This window comes from Anarhichas minor, unplaced genomic scaffold (assembly GCF_050575085.1).
Source record: "Anarhichas minor isolate MPS153535 unplaced genomic scaffold, ASM5057508v1 ptg000009l, whole genome shotgun sequence".
In the NCBI taxonomy this organism is placed as follows: domain Eukaryota; kingdom Metazoa; phylum Chordata; class Actinopteri; order Perciformes; family Anarhichadidae; genus Anarhichas; species Anarhichas minor.
The window spans coordinates 2,774,590-2,791,742 of NW_027466455.1; the positions used below are offsets into that span (position 1 = coordinate 2,774,590).

General features: G+C 43.3%; 1 protein-coding gene across 36 annotated transcripts in view; it reads left to right on the forward strand.

The window, feature by feature from the left end:
• nrxn2b (neurexin 2b) overlaps positions 1–17,153 on the forward strand; it is a 528,601-nt gene that overhangs the window by 226,678 nt on the left and 284,770 nt on the right. For 35 of the 36 annotated variants that reach the window (XM_076087049.1, XM_076087035.1, XM_076087034.1 and 32 more), the window contains 3 exons: positions 6,563–6,682; positions 7,698–8,079; positions 9,744–9,934. In XM_076087049.1, the coding sequence (XP_075943164.1) occupies positions 6,563–6,682; positions 7,698–8,079; positions 9,744–9,934 (693 nt within the window). The remainder of the gene's footprint in view (positions 1–6,562; positions 6,683–7,697; positions 8,080–9,743; positions 9,935–17,153) is intronic. The other variant, XM_076087058.1, reaches the window with a different exon arrangement.

The window sequence follows — 17,153 nt, forward strand, 5'->3', positions numbered from 1 at the left end:
TGCTCTCCTAACAATTGTGATATACAATTCAGGTATAAAAATACACACATTCGCAAAGATACCACCTGCCCACCCACACACACACACACACACACATACACACACACTTGTTATCAAGCTATCCCGTGGTGTTCCTGTGCCAGTCTCTTGGCCGGGATAGCAGCCGTGCTGACACTGCGTTTTTCTCTTCATCTTTTGGCCTCCTCACTTTCACACACACACACACACACACACACACTGCCAACCCCTTACCACCACTGATGTTATAACCTATGAAGTAAATTAACATTTTACAGCACCTTTTTTTGAAAATAGGTCCCCACACACACACGACAGCATGTTTGTGTGTGGGAGATGTTTCTATTGTGCACAGCATGTACTGCTCTCCTCTGCAAGGTTGAACGGAAGAGCAAGCTCTCACACATTCTCTCCCTCTCTCTCACACACACACACACACACACACACACACACACACACACACACAGACCTCCCACAAATGTTGGAGGCAAGAAAGCCATGTAGTGTCAGTTCATAGCCTATAGTACCGACAGTACACCTAAGAAACGCCTACAACCTCACCACTCGTATACTTAAGCTGAAGTCCTTTTGTTACATAAAATCCATCTGTTAACACCAGCTAGTGTTTTTTTTTTTTATTATGCACATTTCCCTTGATTAATAGGCAGGATATAGACATTAACTTCGATAACTTTAAAAGAAATCACAGAAAAACGCAGATGAATGGGTCAGTATGGAGGCCCTGAGGCTGATCCAGATTGATTTCTCTCCTGTGACTTAAGAGCCGGTGAAAAAGAAAAAGAAAAAGCCAGAGTCATTGTTTTAAGATACTTTCTTTCATCTTTGAAAATGGTTGGGGGAAAAATAGTTTTGCAAGGGGAAAGTGTTTTCTTTTCTTTTGTCAGGATTATTTTTGTATTATTTGATTGTTTAAATACTCAGCCACTAGAGCCAGCGCTGCCCCATGTTCTAATAGAAGCATTCATGTTTTCCTGTACCGGCAGGTTGGCCCAGATTAAAATACATTCCAAGCCAAAACAAAGACATGACAGTAACGCACAATATATGTGCCTTGAGTGTGCGGAGAATTACACTTTGAAGGAAACATTCATGCTTTTAGTCCTATGGGTTGGTAGTGCATTACAACAAACTCAAAAAACAGATTATTTTTGTTCACCATATGGTTGCCTTAATCTAATACCTCTTTACTTTATTTTGGGGATTTTGTAGTGCATTAACCGCAACTGTGTGCATGCTTCATTTTTGACGTTACTCAGGATTTTACTAATCCATTATTTTGGGAATTGTGATTGCAATTTCTTGTCTGAAATAGTCACAGAAGTAGAAAATAGCATCTAAATAAATCTTCTTGAACATTTTATATAGATTAGCTTGTATATAAAGCCCAAACAGTGTCCATATAATGCTAATCGTGTATTTACAAAGATTTTTCATGCATTAGCTACCATTGGAGAACAAATAACCTCTTTACGTATTTTCAATACACCTGCACCAGTATGTGCGCGCATCTGTAAGAGGGTGTACAGTTCAGTGTGTTTACATACAATGCACTTTCCCAGATGGCAGCACAACAGGGAAAGTGCCTGAGGTCCATCACCTGGTAGTAAAATGCTAATCATTAACATAAATAAGTTTTACACTGATACTGCATCTGCACATATCCCCACCTTAATTAAAACATCTGTCTGTCTTGCTTAGCGGGGATTTTATGGAGACATCTTTTTTTTCCATGTGAATTCACAAAGAAGCCAGGCATTACAATTCCCCTTGGTCATCATTTGGTCTCTCTGGTTGGATTTTTATCCTCCTCTGCAGTTCTGCATTAAAAATCCATTTCAATCAGCTGGTATACACCCTCAGCTCCACGTTGTCAGCTATCTCTCCTCAGTCTCCTCTCTTTTAACACTCCCTCTTTCCTCCGAGTGGGGCTGCTGAGCCGAGAATAAAAACACTATCGTGTGGAACCATTTTAATTAGACTGCAGTCCACCGTTATATTTTCTTTCCTCTATTGTACGCTTGCAAGTGTGTATGCATGAGTGTGCGTGGCTTCGCGGAAGCTCGTGACCTCAAAGGTCACGAGTGCTAGTTACACATAATAATGTTCTCTTCCAGGGAACCACAGAGCTTGATCTGGCATTCGTTCCTGTATCCCATACTTGAGGATGGCAGGCTCTGTCGAGCCTCGTCAGAGAGGATACGATGCTGTAGTTGAGGGAGATCTACTGTTATGGAACTCGACTGACATAGTTGCTTTGGTTCCCCTGCTCAGTTGAGTCTGGCATATTTGGGGCACATCATTGTTCTATGATACAGGATTCTGTTCAATGTTACATTTCTTTAGTTTGGTGAAGGCTGTTCAGAGACTTTCTAACGCTACAGTTATGTTTTAATCAACGTCAACGTAGCGAAGCATGGCATTTCAACATCACTGTTTTTCTCAACAGTGCTGTAGTCAAGACTACCTAAACCGAGACAAAGTCATGACCAAGACCAGAATGTATCGACGCCGACACAAGACCAAGCATCTGAGTCGTTGAGACCAAGTCCAGACCAAGACCAGATCAGTGCAAGAGCAAATCAGGACCAAGACCACATCAGTGCAAGTTCATCACCGAATGACACACCAGATCAAATGTGGGACATGCAAACCAGAGGCACACTTCAATTTGAAATCTGAAAGATCAACATTCCCTTAAAAACACCCACAGAAAACATTGTTGTTTTCTATGAGCATTCACAGTAATGATCAATCAGACAATGCACAGGCAGTTTAATAATATAATAATAATGTTCATCACCGAATGACACACCAGATGTGGTATTGACCGGTCTTAAAACAAAAGCCCTCATTGTCTGAGACGAAGACAAAACCGGGAAAAATGTGGTTGATTCTGAGACGAGACGTCGACCTTCAAAAAGTGGATTCGAGATCAAGATCGACCTCGAGTACTACAACGCTGCAGCTCAGCCTGGGCACCAGTGTGACTGAGTTGATTGGGGTTTATACTGTCTCGTTAGCTCAGTCATCACATTCAATCCCTCCTAGCGAGCGTTGACTTGCTGACACGCCCGGCTGTTGCCCCTGACCCCTAAAATCTCAAACAGTCTATCTACATATGCTAGAGTCATCCTGACAATGCCTCTCACCCCATGTATGACTGCATGCCTCATGGCCGGTTCTGTTGTCGGCTACTGCTGAACCAGCAGCTGACTGACCAGGAACTGCCCTTGGCTCTTTTAATGCTGCGGCCCTGTTGCTTTGGCCACCACGTTGGCCTTAGCTGTGATCGCTGCTCTTTGGCCGGCTTCAAGCCCTCTGGCCAGCAACAGACTGCGGCGTGCTCGTTAGCTTACCAACCATGTCGGGAAAGCTCGCTGGGTTTGCTGTGAGGCCATCGCCAGTCGGGCATGACCTGGTTTCATGCAGAATGAGGCACAAACAAAATGAAACTTGCCTCATCGTATTGTTTTTACTTGGAAACATATTCTGTTTGTCAGATGCTATTTCTATTTCAAGCACCCCGGGCTTCTGAGAGGGCACACTCCTTCATCAGTGGTCTGAGAGACATCTTGATTTCTCTGCCATCTCTACGCAGTCAGAGAGACATTCCTCATCTCTCACTTCCTGATTGTCGTGATCGGAATGCTGTCATCGTTGACGGATGAGCCGCTTTACTCTCTGAAGTTGTTTTGATTACGGTTTCGACGTAGTGATCATGTAACTGCATTTGAGTACTCACTGCTGCAACATCAGCCGCACAGCCTGAACACAGACCGATGGCAACAGCCTGCAGCCGATTGGCTGACAGCTCGTGTTCCATTGATCCAATTGCATCAATCAAGTTTGTTTACAGCCAGAACACAGCGATGGGTGATGGGTGACTGCTGGTAATAATGCAACAGCCCGCAAACATCACACCTCTCATTTATGGTGTGCCGACACAGTCAATGAAAATAACCCACACCTCTCCAGCTCCCATGTGCCACATTTAGAAAGTCCAGGGCAAAGTGATGGCCTGAGAGGGCACGGCAACAGAATAAATGAAGAGAGAGAGGCAGCTCCTGTTTGTGTGATCGCAACCTTTTCCCCTGCTGATCTCTAAGACAAAGTGAGACGGCACAAGTGGCAGGATGAGAATAAATTGCATTATAATAATCAACAGCACATTTATTAACGAGCCCTGCGTCCCTCTTTGTTGTTCTAGCATCGAGTACTTCTCTCTGCCAGTGGCTGAATTAAAGGCTCAGCAGCTCATGGGCTGCCAGCTCTCAGCCTTCTTGTTTTCAGTGCTACCTGGGCAGTAATACACCACATCAAGCCAACGCCAGGTGCGTCATCAATATGTGGTTTTGAGGTTCATCATTGACCTGGTGTAACACCAGTGGAATTATGGTCTGGCTGTTAAGCCACATTCTGTAAGTTAAAGGTGTAATACTTGTCATACTTGGGATCTCAGCAAGTTGTTCAACAACCTTTAACCCTCTCAACCAACCTAAGGACTTGCATCCCACAAGTGTTACTGTGTGTTGCACTTTCCCCCTACAGCCCAACAGGTCCCTGACTTAACTTGTACCACCTTCTGCCCCTTAGACTTTTGTTGCTCGGCTAGCCCAGTCCAGAACAGCCTATATATACACTTTGCCCCCTGTTGTTAGTGGTGTTATGACCAAATGGCTCCTGCAATGTGTGCAGCAGTGGCTCTTACTCCCCTGCGGCCTGTTGCAGCCGAGCCAAATAAGAATTATAACAACCCTATTCTAGAGGCTAGCCATTCCCATTCATTTGTGCTGCACTAGACTCTTCTAACATTAAACCATCTTACATCAGCCAGCCGGCGCTGCTGCTGCCCTGATGCACTTTGTTTCTCAGTTATTTTGTTCCCTCTTCATCCGTTTTCATATGTCCCCCCCCCCTCTTTCATCCTATCCATCTTTGTATGAGCTTTAACTTCTCTGCCGGCAACTTCCATCCACCCAGTGCACTCTTTGCAGCGATATAGCAGCCTTTTTTCCTCTATATTTACTTCAAACACGGTGTGATCAAAAGTCTCTCTCTCCAATTTCATGTGGCTGAAGACAAGAAGACCATGAAAAAAACAATATAATAAAAAAAGTAACGAGTAAATGGGACAACAATTCTCGAGCGGGCCATGTGTGTGTTCTTTCCATCAATTGATGGGACTTTCTTTTCATCTAGACTACATAATGTCCCACACAACTGGGAAGGAGGCAATCATATCTCGCCAGGCTGCACTACATCGTCCAGTCAAGCACCTTGTATGATACACACAGGTTTCAGACAGCCAACCAGTCAGACAAGAGCCACTGTCCCAGAAGTAGAGTCTGATTGCTAATATTAGATCTGTATAAACAAATCATCAGTGCCAATGGTGTAAGAAAAACAATATCTTTGTACGTCACATTTCTTTATTCACCAGCCACAATGGCCCTTGCTCCACTCCAGAGTTGCCTAAAAGCGCGCCCAGTACAGATGGGAGCTTTATGGAAGTGACTAGTGTCCTCCGGCTTTCTGTTATTTCAGTCTGCCCTTCTGCCAATGAGGTGAAGGTCTCCTCTCAGTATGTTGTTGCTTGCAGAATCCTCCTCCTTCCCCCTCATCACTGATTACCTTTACCTTGGTGCCATGACACCGTGCACGCCCACAACTGGCAGGCCTTCATTTCAGCTCCCGCATCCATATGAGGGACAATTTTCCTCTTTTGGTGTCACATCCTATACCACTTATATACGTCTATTATTGAACCCTTAAACGGACTTTGACTCCGCTATTAACCAGCACCAGCCGCCACATTGATGTTAGCCATGAATCACGTCAACTCGTCGTGGTGCATTGAATGAGGGATTCATGGCAGCTGTTTTAATGAAAATCTCCAACGCTGACAATTTGTTCTAATGTTGATATAATAAGGCTCCGTCATTGGCAGGATAGAAATAGCCCGTTTCCCACTTTGAAAAGACGATTATGTAAATATGGCTCTAACAAGCACTTCTGTCAGCCCAAATGCCTTTGCATCAAACTGTCCCCTTCAGTGGTGGAGGCAAAATAACTGCAAGAGGGTTAAATAATGTCCTGCGTCCCCCATCAGGAGAGTCGTCTACGTGCTAAACTGAGACGTGAAACACAACGTCATGTGATGTTTGTAGTGCAGCACCTCTAGCCGCCGTTAGCTGTCTGTTCGAATCTTCCTCTTTCCTCAACTGGTGATGACTTATTCGTCCCACTGCCTTTGATGACATTCTGCGGCAACTCTATGAGCTTTTGAGAAGACATTCGTTTTTACTGTCTGTCGGGCCGTATATTTGATTCCTTTCATTCTCCAGTGTACAGGGAGGATCCATAGTGTGAATGTGTTTCGCAAACACGCAGGTTTTCTCCACCAGCACTGTCACCTACTGTGTGTGAACGTTGTGTGTGTGCGTGGGTGCATGAGTAGGCACACGCAGCATTCCCGCTGTGCTGTTTGTGATTTGGTTTCCCCCCCCCCCCCCCCCCACTACAGGCAAAGGACCTGAGACGCTGTTCGCAGGGCAGAATCTGAACGACAATGAGTGGCACACGGTGAAGGTGGTGCGAAGAGGCAAGAGCCTGCAGCTGTCTGTGGATAACATCACAGTGGAAGGTTAGTTGTGTTCGCCACACAGAGCGAGTCATTTAGGGTGAGATGCAGCGAATGAGACCACAGTGAGTGTGGTAATTAAATCACAGATCCACGTGCATTACTCCACAGTAGCCCATCCACCCACAGAAAGTCAACAACTCATTTAAAAGTGGCAGATATCTAATTATAATGATAATGAGTCAGACCTGGAGGTGGCATATGGTTTAATTTATTATTAAACTCATATTTAGGGAAAGTGGTAACACAGCCAAAAAAAAAAAATATATATATATATATAAAAATATTTCGGAGATTACTATGTCTCATTTAAAAGGCTGGAAATGGATAGTTGCATCCCCAGCAAACCAATACAGATGAGGATTATGTATTTGTACTTGGCACCAAAGAGAAGTGAAAGAGCAAGATGTTTTTTAAGCAAACACCGATGAGTGTGCAAAGCACTGAGGTACAGGTTCTGCCAACTTCTGAGAAAATAGCAAGAGAAGGATGAAAGGTCAAGAGACGAGGTGGAGTCACGGGGACTCGCAGTATTGTGGCCCCGGGCAAAAGGATGGCAGGGCAAAGCATGAGGTGAGAAAAAAGGTGCGAGCTAGATGAAGGGAAGGGAGTGGGCACGCTGAGGCCAGAAGCAAGGAATGACCCTTCGAAGTCCTGACTGGTTCACAAACTGGTTCATGAGGAGGAAGAAAGAGGAAGCACCCAGGGAGTCCTTGCCTTGCTGGCCAGGCTTCAGTGCGGAAGGCATTTTAATCAGCAACTTGCCAAGCCCATCACTCACCATGTCCCAGTAAACACAATGTAAACGGTGGCATGCAGAGAGATTTTCTGCAATGGTATGCATATATAATTTGCTTCACAGCAGGTTAGTCAAATTCAAATTAGAATGGTTATACTACTTTTACAGTCCTAAAATGTGACATTATCCTTAAAATACCTTATACCTTATGCTGCCTTAATTGAATGTGTTCCTATATTTGTTGATGCTGTGTGTTTGTGTTTTTCCCCTCCATATCAGGCCACATGACTGGTGCCCACACACGGCTCGAGTTCCACAACATCGAAACAGGCATCATGACCGAGCGGCGCTTCATATCTGTGGTGCCCTCCAACTTCATTGGCCATCTCCAGGGCCTGACCTTCAACGGGCTGCCCTATCTAGACCAGTGCAAGAATGGCGACATCTCCTACTGCGAGCTGAACGCCCGCTTTGGCATGCGCCACATCATTGCAGATCCGGTGACGTTTCGAACGAAAGGCAGCTACTTGGCGTTGGCCACTTTGCAAGCTTACGCCTCCATGCACCTCTTCTTTCAGTTTAAAACCACCACGCCTGACGGCCTGATGCTCTTCAACTCTGGAGACGGGAGTGACTTTATCGTTGTGGAACTGGTGAAAGGGTGAGTCCAATGTGATTTCACTACAAGAGTATAATTGCATGTTTTAGTTATTTTTTGTCCCAAAACTCCTTTGCCTACACAACAAATAGAGCTCAACTTCCCTCAACAGTGACCACCCACTTTATGAACGGCTTCGGTCCTGTAAGTGGTATTCCCATTAATTCACTCCATTGACATTTTAGAAAATCCTTCTATAAAGAGCGTGGAACCAAGCCAACCAACTACGAGATGAATCGTTACCATAAACATTTGGATAAGGACAAATAAAATAAAGAAAAGCCCTAAAGGTACAAGACTGTGTACATCATTTTTTAAGAGTGAAGGGACTACTCATCCCATTAACTATTGCATTTTAAACTAACTGTTGTCAATCTACTGATGACTGTTGATGCAGGATTATGAGCAAAATGCCATTCCCTCACAGGCAAAGTATTTGGCCAATCTAGAAGGTAGCACAAACCAAGGGTGATACAAATGAATTGTATCACCCTAAAAGCTGTTCATAATTAGAGTATCTAAAAGAGGCTGTTGCGTTTGTATCTCTCTTCCTCTTGTGCTCTGTAGTCAGCACTGTTACAACACAAAGGCCTGAGCTGCCTCTGCCACACAGAGACAAGAGGCTACATAAAGGAACTGGAATGGGGGTAGAAAAAAGAACACATACCTTGAATGAAACCACTACAATAGCCTTAACACAAAAGACAAAAGACAGCCATATTTGTGTGAAGGGGGGAACTGTGCCACCGCATCTGCCTCTGGGTAAACAGGAGCTTTTAGACAAAAACAGGTTTCTGTATTTACACGTGAAACCAGTGAGTAAGCAAATAGTAAACCCCAGGCCTCATGTACAGCCACAAACACTGGTACTATTATTTATTTCAACAATTTATTCTTAAATAGAGAAAATAATTCCAGTTCATCAATTGGAGGTTGAGTGCTGTTGAAAGAAAACATGAGAAATACAGTTTGCATTCTAACTGGTGCTGTTGATTTTCCCCACTTCCAAAAATCATTTTAATTTTCATCCTTCAAAAGAATTATTGCAATTTGATTTGTAATAAAGACGATGATGTAGTAGTAGTAGATTCAATGTATCGACGATTCAAGGGATGATCAAATATTGTTTTTTTCTGACACCAATATTGAATTAATGTCATTAAGACGCCATAACTAAGATAATATAAAAATAATCTCTAGAATCTGCGCCCTGCGGTGCATTTAGAGATGTTTCCGGTGAAGTGGTGTGTCTGCCTGCTGAGCCCTGATAATCGGCAACAGTGACGAGTCTCTGCGCTCCAGTAGAGCAGCTAACGTCATGGAGAAGGCTCTATCAGCTGTCATTTCTTTACAGTCAAAGCTTTGATTGAGGTTTTTGAATGAAACTTTGAATGTCTGATATCATGTTATCATGATATCTCCCTAAAAAGTGTGAGTTATTATGGTTGTATGAATGCAATTCATGGTGTTGTTAGATTGCTGCTACACAGCCCCTGTTAATACAGGTGTAAGCGGGATTCTTTTAAAGACCAAACGCCAACAAATATGGATTGAAGCAGAATATTTTCCTCTCTTTTATAGATGGTTATTCATGTAACTTATATTGATTGAAAGTTGAAATGATCACCCAACCCTAATGACACAAACTCTGATTTATGTCCTCACAGATACGTCCACTACGTCTTTGATCTTGGCAACGGGCCGTCGCTGATGAAGGGCAACTCAGACAAGCCACTCAATGACAACCAATGGCACAACGTGGTGGTGTCCCGGTACGCCAACAATGTGCATACGCTCAAGATCGACTCGCGCACCGTTACACAGCACTCCAATGGAGCCCGCAACCTGGACCTCAAAGGTAACAGCAGGCTGTCCAGCTCTGTGATTCATTCTTCTCAGAAAACATTACCACTGACAGAAAAGAACTATTCCAGTGTCGTCCTTGGTCTGTCCCTTAAGTGCTGTTGGAATGAGGCCACGAACTAATGCCAGCTCAAATCCATCTAACTCAGGCCCACTTTCAGGATCACTTTTAGAATAGGTCCACTTTACATCCATTGTTTTTGTATTATCTGAGGAATTCCTACTTTGTGTAGTGGTACCAGTGAGCAATGGCTTTGCCTGTGCTCACTAGAACACATGCACTGTTTAGTTTGTGTTTTTGGGGATTTAGTTGTTCCTAAAACATTGGACATTTCAGTTCAAGGGCCGAGGATAAACAGAGAGAACTGAATTATGCTGCCAAAAGTAAATGAGCTTGCCAAACAACAGTGGACAGGGAGTGAAATAAAACCTAACAAAAGCCTGGCGACGTCTGGGCTAGCCTATCCTCTTCACCTTGAAAGATGACACCCCCCCCCCCCTTCTGTTAGCAGATGGTTGACTTTACAGGAACAGGGCAATATAAGAGCAATTTCCTTTACCAATTGTTGTACCAATATGACCTAAATCCAACATCACAGACCAAGGTGAAAAATAAAAGGATCACACCAGAAACAATAACAGCTTATCACTTTATCCCTCTGTGCTCTTTTTTGGCTTTCACTTGCTTTCACCGTCACATTGGGTACGCTTGACTTTTAGCCGCAGTATGATGACTATCTTTTGATGGAGACACCTTTACTTCTTTGACTCCCTCCGTCATGAATCATCTTGAAATAATAGCCATGGCCGCGAGCCACTCGAATGTGAATGGGTGTGTGTGGTCTGCTCGGAGGCTGGGACTGGAAGCTCAGGTAATTGTTTGCTTCAAACCTCAGCAGTCTGGTTTTCTGATGTGTTATTTGGATACTTGAGAGTGGCTGCCTGTGGAGCGGAAGAGTGACAGCAATAGGATTCAAGTAGAAAGTCAAAAAGAAAGTGAAAGAGATATCTGGAAGAAAGGATGTTGATCTTGGACAATGTGGACGTGTCTGTCTGTAGTAATGTTAAGATTAGCTCTGGATGATTCACTTAGATTTGTTTCTGTCATGTTCCAGAGTAGCCTCTTGAGGCTACGGCGGGTTGTTATGTAAGACACGTAAGAAGTCAGGGTGAGCCCCTGGGGCCACTGAAGGATGTGAGGAGTCAAAAGATGAAAAGGCGCCGCAAGTTTTTTTTTTGGGAAGATGTGATTTCTTGACAGACTTTTTCTTTTGGGGTATGCATAGTGAAATTAAAACGGATAATCGCAAGAAGGGGGCAGGGGGTTTATTAAAGAGTGGCACTATGCCAGTGTCCTTACACTGGGTTACAGACAAGGGTACTGAACACAGAACAGCTTTCATAAGCTGGAGACACAGGGAATGAAGAGTGTAGAATGAAATACAGTGGTTCTAGCGGCGAGACATGTAATTAGCAGCCTGGTCTCACAGAATGGCATGGTGAAATGCAAATAAAGATCATATTTTTGTCACATATGCTTTGGTGGAGGAATATACTGTGATCATCACATTACTTGTGACATGTCAATAGATGAATCAGTAATGACTAGATATAATGAATGCTTGCTTTCACGGTTTTTAAATACATATAGCTGCAGTGCAATATGTATTTGTTACACATTGTGTGATAAGCAGATACAACTAGTCTCCTGTGCATCCATGCACTCTTTGCTGCATATCTACTCTCTTACAGAACATGCAGCAATTGATGTCTGTAATGAGGAGGGTTTTCTTTTTGATTGGTCGCTGCTGTCTAGGTTGTGGCAAACAATGCCGTCAATCAACCCTGAAGCAGTCAGTGAGGTATTTAAAGGGGTAGTTTGGATATTTGAAGCGTTGTTGTATGAGGTACTTATCCATAGTCAGGCCGGCACACCCCCTGTCTGGAGGAACAGATAGGAGTGGAGCAAAGTATTGTACTGCTGTGGACGGGGGCAGCAGCAAAATGTATTTTTGACACCCAAAAAAATCAATAATGCTTTAAGTGTACGTTATATTTAGAATAATTCCACCGCTTTACCTTGCTGCCCCCGCCCACAGCAGTGCATTGCTTTGCTCCTGTGCTGGTACTCCTTAAGTACCTCATACAACCCCACTTTAAAAAATCTGAACTATCCCTGCGTCTTACCCAATTCCATTATCCCACATCATCCCCGTCTGCACACATGTTGAACTGTGTCCTTTCTAATCAAGCCCAAGTCCTTCATGACAACGCCCCCCCCCCCCCCCCCCCCCCCGCTGTCACTATACTTTACAAGATGTAAACATAATCTGCTTTCCCATTATTGGGACAAGCAGTGCATTAGCATTCCCTCACTCAGCTTAAGTGATTAATAGACGATTCTACCTCCTCCTTATAAAACACCACCGACCAAGCAAGATCCCTCAGCTGTCCGCCACAGAGGCATGCAGCGACAATGGGAACATTTGCATATTCAATAGTACAGACAAACTATTGAATGATTCGTCTCACGAATGAAACAGAAGGTCGTTTTGCCCAATCAACTCTCTCTCTGTGTTATTAATCTGTGAACCACAGTGTAGAAAGTTCTTCATTTTCAGGGTTCCATTTCTTTACCTGAACAACTCTTGCCTACAGGGGATAATAGTTTGAATCTTGCTTCAGAGGACTTTAGCGGGGAGACGATGTCTTTATCCTCAATTCCCTCGTCTGATTGGACATTCAAACTTTTCTCTGTGGTGCTGTGACCATCCCTCTGCAAAAATATAATACACAGCTCAGACACTGTAGTGCCATAAGTACCAGACCAAAACGTGTGTAAGGGAAGAAAGACTCTTGACTAATGCATGAACATATGTTCTATTTAACATGAGCAGAGTGTGCTCTGTACACTGTGCCGAGTGTTAAGCAGTCACACACAAAGCTTTGTAAATCAAACACAGAAGGAATGGCAACAATTAGCCATTTCTTACAATCTCTTTGCTCTGTTTTAATACCAGTTCTGCCTGCATTTCAAGGCAAAAATAACCCAATTTTTCAAGCGTTATCTGTGTAATTGCCCAGAGAAAATGGGGAAAATGGGTTTTGTGCTCTCTGCCTTCCCTCTCTTTGTTTTTGGACAGGCAAAAAAAATCTTCAAGGCATCCCTCTTTGTCAGCTAAAGTATGGTGAGGGAACAAAACACACACACACACACACACACACACACACACACACAGTCCCTGAGGATAGCGCTGAGTGGATTTAATTATGTGTAGTGAATGCCAGCCTCAGAAGAAGACATGTTGAACATACACCATCCAGAAGATACGGCTTTGTCATACTGATGACAACCTGCAGAACACGGCAAGTTATTGCCATGAAATAGCCTTGTTGATTTCTACAGTGCCACGCAGTTTACAAAAGGTCCTATCAAATATGTCAGAGACCATTTGATATGCGATTTGATATGATGGTAAAACATCCATCCATGCATCGTCTGTAACCTCTCATACTATTAGGGGCCACAGGATGGCGAAACGTGATACTACAAAGAAAAGACAATTATCTTAAATCACAGGCTAAATATGATACAACTGTTTAGGTTTTTTTGGAATTTGTGCTTGTTAGTTTGAATGTGGAAGTATGACACACACGACCAGCACATGTGAGTGCAGCCTAGTCGTAGCTGACTTGTTCAGTGTTGTGTTGAAGATGGGGTGGAGGGAGATGGTGTTCTCTACTCCATACACAGGTATCACTAGCATAGTGCATCATTATCAAACTAGGACTGCTTGTTTGGGTCAACTTGTTCTCACGTCGGTCAGGACAGATTTCTTTGGACGCTCTGTTACTCACAGGGCGGTAAGAGTGGAGCGTCTTCTACTCCAATTGCTGAAGACCAAATGAAAATACCTTGTAAAACAGCGTTTCTTAAGCTCAGAATAAGCAAATTGGCATCTGCAAATTCATATAGTTTGCATTTCTTTAAAAATCGATCGATTCCATTCATAGAATTTCCTATGTTCATATTTAGTCATATTCAGCATGATATTATGTCTGTTATAGAGTGGTGAGCGACACTGGTCTCCAGTCAATGCATACATCATCAGAGGAAGCAAATAAAATCTTTGTTAGAATCTAAGCTGCAGTTTTCATTTATTTTTTCTATTTTTTTTATACAGTATGACTTATCAGTTAACAATACCCCACCCCGGGCGCCACTTTGATCCAATAAAGACGTAGTAAATTATCACTGAATAAATTCAAAAGCTAAGGAGGGATTTCCTTCATCTCATTGCCATCTCTGCAGGAACGGGTCAAACAGCCTGTTGTGCTCCATATTGGTGAAGGGCTACTTTGCCTGTTTCAGTAGAGCTTTCTGATATTTTGCCACATGGGCCTGATGAGGTATTGCTTTCATTATTTCACATTTGTGGTGTGAAATGTTTCAACTCAACTGTTGCTCTATGCTTGCCGGGATGCATAAGTAATTACCATGTTCGCTTCGAGGCTTCAGTGTTATCACCCAGAAGACAAGCAGCCTCCTCTAGGGAAGGAAGCAGGAACAATGAGCAGCATGCTCTTTGTGACAGGAAGCATTAGGGCTTTACATGATACGTCTTCATCAACTCTGGGTGAACACAACCTGGTCGTCTTTGTTTGTTTATGCTCATCATGCCAAGGTATCACAATGGATGTAATGATGATAGATTGATCGTTATTCATAAGTGCTGCACATGGCACCTTAAACCAAAGACACCTCATGTTAATTAGTGAATGTCCTCTGACTACAACAAGCCATTAAGTACATGTGTCCTTCGCGGTATCCTCGAACATATTTTATCAATTGATTGCACTGCTGTATGTTGCAGCAGTTTTTCAATAAAAAGTCTGAATAGATTTTCACGGGCATAGGACCAACTACGAGGATCCTATTGACCCATAACAGCATCCGGTTGGCCGTCCGAGTGTGTATCGCATATATATCTATGGGCTTTTATTGTGAAAGGTAAGAGCAGAGTGAATGGATCTAGTCTGCGCTGCCTTTGTCAAGGTTGAAAGGAGTAATAACGTTTGCCATATCGGTTCAAACTATGGAACTTCTGTGTTGTACACTACAGTGTTTTATTATATATCCGTTCCACACAATGTCATTGGTCGATGCCTTAATTGGCGATGTGAAAGCTCAGAAAAAAAGTAATATTCATGCCCCTCTATTCAAAAAGTACTCATGGCAAAAAACACAGTTTGAAAAAAAATATTGACTTTACGAATTAATCGTAGGAAGAAAAAAGAAACTCCCCCCGGTGTGTAAAGGCCTTCAGTCATTGTTGCACTATTAACATAGCAACACCAAAACTGTACTGTGCACAACTCATAATGGCATTACAAATTTGCACACATTTTGGGAAGAATTATTTATATTTGATTGCAGTGACTCTTCTACATCTCAAATGTAACATGCAAATTCTTAAAATCTCAGCTATAGATTATCAAGCGAGCTAACGGAACAAAACACTGCATGTTTTAGCAGCTGGTGTTGTAGTGCTGTTGAATTTAGCATTTTACATTTTCCCTGTGAGGCAGAAGTTGAGTAAAGGAGGAATAACTACAACAGTAGCATAGATCTAGTGAAGAGTTGTTTTTTCAGGTTGAGGAAACGCAGAGAGGAGGAATAATTTGGACAGTGCCTGTCCCTTCCTTTTGAAGATGCTTCCTAATGAGGCACACTTGCGAAGAACTGTAAAGAGGTGGCATTGAATATGTTCCATTTTTCAACTAAAGGCAGAACAAATTGAAACATACTATGGAGGAGAGGTTTGGCAAGGGAGAGAGAGGCGGAGAGAAAGACAAACAGGTGCACACTTTTTAACAAGCTCTGCTCTTGCCAGCGGTGAGATTAAGATGAGCTGTTTGATCACCCCAAATCATTTCTCTCTTCATCTTTCTGGTTAATAAAGCCGAGCTAAACTAGTTATCCGAGCTCGTCTATTCGTGTGCACTCTCCATGGAGGTCACAAAATTGTCAGTACAGGCCGTCCAAGGGGAAACCAATTCACATAAAGCCGAATGCTTTCTGGATTTCTATCTTAAATTAATTTAATCACACTAATGTGAAAGACCAGAATATGATATATTTTACAATTTCTTGAACAAAGCAGCATGTAGTGTTGGTAAATCATGCTGCTATTTCTGCTATATCCATCCATCCACCAACCCATCCATCCATCCATCCACACATCCATCCATCCATCAACCCGCCATCTTTCTATCCATCCATCCATCCACCCAGCACCCCGTCCTTCCATCCATCTATCCGTCTGTGCATCAATCATCCACCAACCCATCCATCCATCGTCCCACCCATCAACGTGTCCTTCCATCTGTCTTTATATCATCCATCCATCCATCCATCCATCCACCCGTCATCCACCCATCCATCCATCCACCCAGGAACCCATCCTTCCATCCATCTATCCGTCTGTGCATCAATCATCCACCAACCCATCCATCCATCGTCCCACCCATCAACGTGTCCTTCCATCTGTCTTTATATCTATCCATCCATCCTTCCATCCATCCATCCATCCACCCGTCATCCACCAATCCATCCATCCATCCACCCAGGAACCCCTCCTTCCATCCATCTATCCGTCTGTGCATCAATCATCCACCAACCCATCCATCCATCGTCCCACCCATCAACTTGTCCTTCCATCTGTCTTTCTATCTATCCATCCATCATCCATCCATCCATCAACCCGTCATCTTTCAATCCATACATCCATCCAGCAGCCTATCCTTCCAACCATCTATCCGTCTGTCCATCCATCCACTGACTTCAGTAGTTCTTCTCTCTTGCCACGGTCTTTCTGGATACCTTGTACACCCTGCTGGTATCCATCAGCAGCTTCAACCTACTTTGCCTTATTTTGGGGGTGCTCTAAATGTAATTGAATGGCAGTGTTAATGTATTACTACATAGATAGATTCCCCTTGCTACCCCACTCTACAACGGGGATTTGTCTTATGCTACTCTACTTTAAAAGAGGATCAATATGTGCAACAGTAACAGCCACCCCAGAGCGGCTGGAGATCCAGTGTCTCGCTGAAGGACAAGGTAGCATGTTGTGTATTCGGTAAAAAGGGGGATTGTGCCTACAGTTTCCAATAAAAGGAAATGTATTTAACCTCTTTAAACTCTGATGCAG